A 4,487-nucleotide genomic window follows, 5' to 3' on the forward strand; every position below is an offset into this window, starting at 1 on the left:
ATGCGGACGCCCATGGTTGCGCACCCTAACCACCAGGCCATGTCAAAGACAAACAAAAACAAAAATAATTCTTATGCATATATGCAAGCTAGTCTCCACCCACCTACAACTATTTTAACTACGCATACGAAAATCATAACCACCCAGTACAGTTCTAAAGACAACAACAACAGCAAAAAAACAGGCATTGGTAAAAACATGGTAAACACAAACAACACAAGACAGGGAACAATTTAAAACGCGTAAAATACAAATATTTTATACGACCTAATACTAAAAACACTATTAATATAATTTTATTCTTTTATGTTTCACTTGCATTTCACAATGTACAATGAACCGTTTCGTAACAGAAAAACGCACGAAAGATGGCGCATTATATCGAATTAAATAATTGAATCTCTTACCGTTTCAGTGTAACTAAAGTTCCTGTTAGTTTTTTACACCGTCTAAGCGCATTTTCCAGACGATCAGGCTCTTCGCTTAGAAATCTGAAAGAAGAAATAACAATGAAACTGAACTCCTTAGAAAGCGATTTTTCTTAGTATCATTTACCGTATACAAAGTAATAGTTCACAGAACTACATTATAAATAATATTAACGTGTTCTAGACTACTTTTTCTAAATTAATAAAGATGCATTTTTTTTTAATCCTGGCTTTCTGGACTCGCACAATCGCCTTTTTTTTAAGTGTATTTTTCGGCCATGTTCATGCGATTGTAAAAATAGAAACGACTAGCAGGATACAAAGTTATTTGTCTGCTTGTAAAACAAACGTGTCCGTAGTTGAGAGCCATTTGTTCGATCACTTTACTAGATTTTTTTTTTATATGGACAAATGGATTATTCTATGAAAAACAAAAATATCGGCAGGAAATACTCGTTGCAAAAGTAGTAATGATAGCAATGCGCAGATTATGACAACAACAACAAAAGGTAACATCTACATGTCCATCAGAAATCGGAAAATCTTAAAGAAACCCAGCTCTATCGAGTTTCATTAAATTTTAGCATTAATAATGTTTTTACCAAAGCACTACATGGTTGAGTACGTTATGTTATAACAGTTTTGAATAGGCAAATCAGCACATCACGCGACAACCGCAGCTGATATAAATTTGCAATAGAACGGCATGTATTACAACTACATTGTGACGTCATTTGGAGTGTAATAAATAGTGTGGCGCCACCGAAAATTGATCGCTTTTGATTAGGATATGTAACGTCCCTTTAAAATGTAAAACATTCAAACAGTCAGACCATAAAGATGTGTTCAGATCAAAGTTTTATAAACAGAGGAATGGGATCAACTTCGTGCACCAGAACCACCCACAAAGAAACCTATAACAAGTCGTACCTCAGCCGTGATAAACAAAGTGCAGCGTCTTGTAACAGGTTGGAATTCAATAATTGAAAGTTCAAGGTCCAGAAAATAGCACTTAATATAATCAAGTAGAATCTTAATCCGGAAACCAGGCCAACAGAGTTCTGTCCAATCTTTACATACGAAGACATATCAGTCAAGTCGCCGGAGGCAGCGCCTATGGATTTTGTGTGATTGGACTGTTGAAACTGTCGTCCTCGTACGTTAGATGAATTATGGGAAGCTATCAGGGAGAGGCGATGTGCTTTGAGCATGTCAGCTTTAAAATGGGAAATACGCTGCAGGACTATTGTTAAGAAGCAATGTCGTCAGATAGAATATGACTGCACGGCCGCTGCGACATGGACTGTAACGAAGTAGTTAGGTTGCAAAATCGTTCTGATATAACGCACTCAACCTTTTATACGGTTAGAGCATTATACTTCAATCATGACATCGCTGTATTTCTTCACGGGCTTAAAGAAAATGTTTGTTTGTTTGTTATGGATTTCGCGCAAAGCTACACGAGGGCTATCTGCGCTAGCCGTCCCTAATTTAGCAGTGTAATACTAGAGGGAAGGCAGCTAGTCATCACCACCCACCGCCAACTCTTGGGCTACTCTTTTACCAACGAATAGTGGGATTGACCGTCACATTATAACGCCCCCACGGTTGAAAGGGCGAGCATGTTTGGTGTGACATGGATTCGAACCCGCGACCCACATATTGCGAGTCGAGCGCCGTAACCACCTGGCCATGCCGGGCCTAAAGAAAATGAAATTCACATTCATTTCACATGTTTAGCAATATATAAATTACACTTGTGTTTTTTAAAATGTCACCAGTAGACTTTAGTGGGAGACATTTGAAAAATAGCGGACTATTGTATTATATGTATTTGTTCTATAATAATTTTTTTTTAAATTGTGCTTTATAAAGTCCTAGCAAGTCTGGTCTGAAAAACAAGAAACCTTAGTGAATATTTTTGCTTGAATTTTAACAGCAAAACTATCTTTATAATGGTTTGTTTGTTTTGTTTTTAATTATGCACAAAGCTACACAAGGGCTATCTGTGCTCTGCCCACCACGGGTATCGAAACCCGGTTTCTAGCGTTGTAAGTCCGCAGACATACCGCTGTGCCACTGGGGGGCCTTTATAATGGTAAATGTAAAAACAAAAAATGTCCTCAGGAAATAAAAGCAAAGCGATTAATACAACAATATACAACGTTATTGTTAAATTTTATGAAATGCCTTTGAATATCTGTTTAAAATTATGGATGCTTACGTAATTGTGATTCTATTCATCATTTCCACTTCAATATATTACAGTTATCTTATTTAATAATTTAATATCTTTTTCTTCACATAATAACGTATGGCTACACGGACCCATTTTAATTCCCAATTTCTGAAGGTTCTACATTCTGCTTGTTTCCAAAAGGTAATACGACATAACGTTAATATTGTTTTTCTAAATATCCTGATACAATTTAGGGTATGATGACGCACTTAACAAAATACACTTTTGAGCCAACTCCACAGTGTATTCATTAAATACAAGTTTCCGAGCTTATTTATGAGCTCTTCGTCACATGAGAGATAATGTGAATGTGAACATTATATAAAGTGCAATAATTAATCGTGCCATAACAGAAGAAAGTAGAACAGGGAACGCATTATACCGAATTAAATATGCAGAGAATTAAAAAAACACAAAAAACACGAGGAATTTAGATCTAACGAGGATCGAATTATTAGAAGTAAATATAATTAATTCATATATCGCAACACATATATTTATTTTGTTTGTTTATAGTTAAGCACAAAGCTACACAATGGGCTATCTGTGCTGTGCCCACCACTAGTATCGCAACCCGGTTTCTAGCGTTATAAGCCTTAAGACTTACCACTGAGCCACTGGGGGTGCGTATGATTAGAACTGACATAAATGCTAAGATAAAAAAAAATGTTATTCCATAATCTAATGATTGTGTTCTACCGCACTCGCGATAAATTTAAAGCCAGAATTTCTTGTTTTTGGTGTATATGTTATTCTTTATAACCCTATTTTATCGTTTTTGGCTCGCTCTATTTTACCCAGTTGGATTCCTTCTTTGCAACTAAACCGGTGTTCAGTAAAAACCAATTCTGCCTGATCATAAAAGGAAGTAAATAGGTGGTCTTTTGTATTCATTAATACGAACCTGAAGATATCTGCTGGTTCCCGCAACGAACTGCTTGTCAAGATTACATTTTATACTACAAGTAATATTTCATGGCTCAAGCTTAGATATCGGATATTTGTTGTTAGATAATCGTTTTTTAAGGTTTCGATATCTTCTACAAATACGTTGAAGTTTATGTCAAAGTTCTGGAAAAAAGGCAATACGGCGGATGGTGATTTATTATTGTTCTCTTATTTTAAATTAACAATTTTTGGTAATTCTTAAATGTTAGCAATGAATGAAGTTGGATAACCGTTTTAGTGAAAGCACTATGGAATGTGACGTAGTTTTTGCTCTGAGACTTTAAAGTCACAAAGAGAATCCCCGTCCCACCAAACATGCTAGCCCTTTCAGCTGTGGGGGCGTTATAATGTGACGGTCAATCCCACTATTCGTTGGTGAAAGAGTAGCCCAAGAGTTGGCGGTGGATGGTGATGACTAGCTGCCTTCCCTCTAGTCTTACACTGCTACATTAGGGACGGCTAGCGCAGATAGCACTCGTGTAGCTTTGCGCGAAACTCAAAACAAACAAACACAAAGAGAAGAGAGATGTGACAACATTTTTTTTAACTTATGCAGGACAACAAAAGTCGAACTTTAAATAGCGTTCTGTGTGCGTATTGGTTCTATATACATTTTTGTCACTAGTTGTTACTTGTCACCAGAATATCAAGGAGCTGAAATAGACTATAATTTTCCATTTCAGTTGTTGCTTGGATTGGCGGATGCTGATCGAACTTGAACCATGAATCAAAATTATAAAGATGTTGTCAACGTATCGTAACCATAAAGAAGGGCTCAGAAGAGACGTGGCAATGGCTCATTATAAAGAAGGGCTCAGAAGAGGCGTGGCAAAGGCTCATTATAAAGAAGGGCTCAGAAGAGGCGTGGCAAA

At 36.7% G+C, this 4,487-nt stretch overlaps 1 protein-coding gene across 6 annotated transcripts in view; it reads right to left on the bottom strand.

Annotated features, from left to right (window-relative positions):
* Positions 1-4,487, bottom strand: part of LOC106463024 (coiled-coil domain-containing protein CG32809-like) — a 117,566-nt gene that overhangs the window by 13,987 nt on the left and 99,092 nt on the right. For all 6 annotated transcript variants that reach the window (XM_022390432.1, XM_022390433.1, XM_022390431.1 and 3 more), the window contains one exon: positions 408-491. In XM_022390432.1, the coding sequence (XP_022246140.1) occupies positions 408-491 (84 nt within the window). The remainder of the gene's footprint in view (positions 1-407; positions 492-4,487) is intronic.

This window comes from Limulus polyphemus, unplaced genomic scaffold (genome assembly GCF_000517525.1).
Source record: "Limulus polyphemus unplaced genomic scaffold, Limulus_polyphemus-2.1.2 Scaffold1304, whole genome shotgun sequence".
Classification (NCBI taxonomy): Eukaryota; Metazoa; Arthropoda; class Merostomata; order Xiphosura; family Limulidae; genus Limulus; species Limulus polyphemus.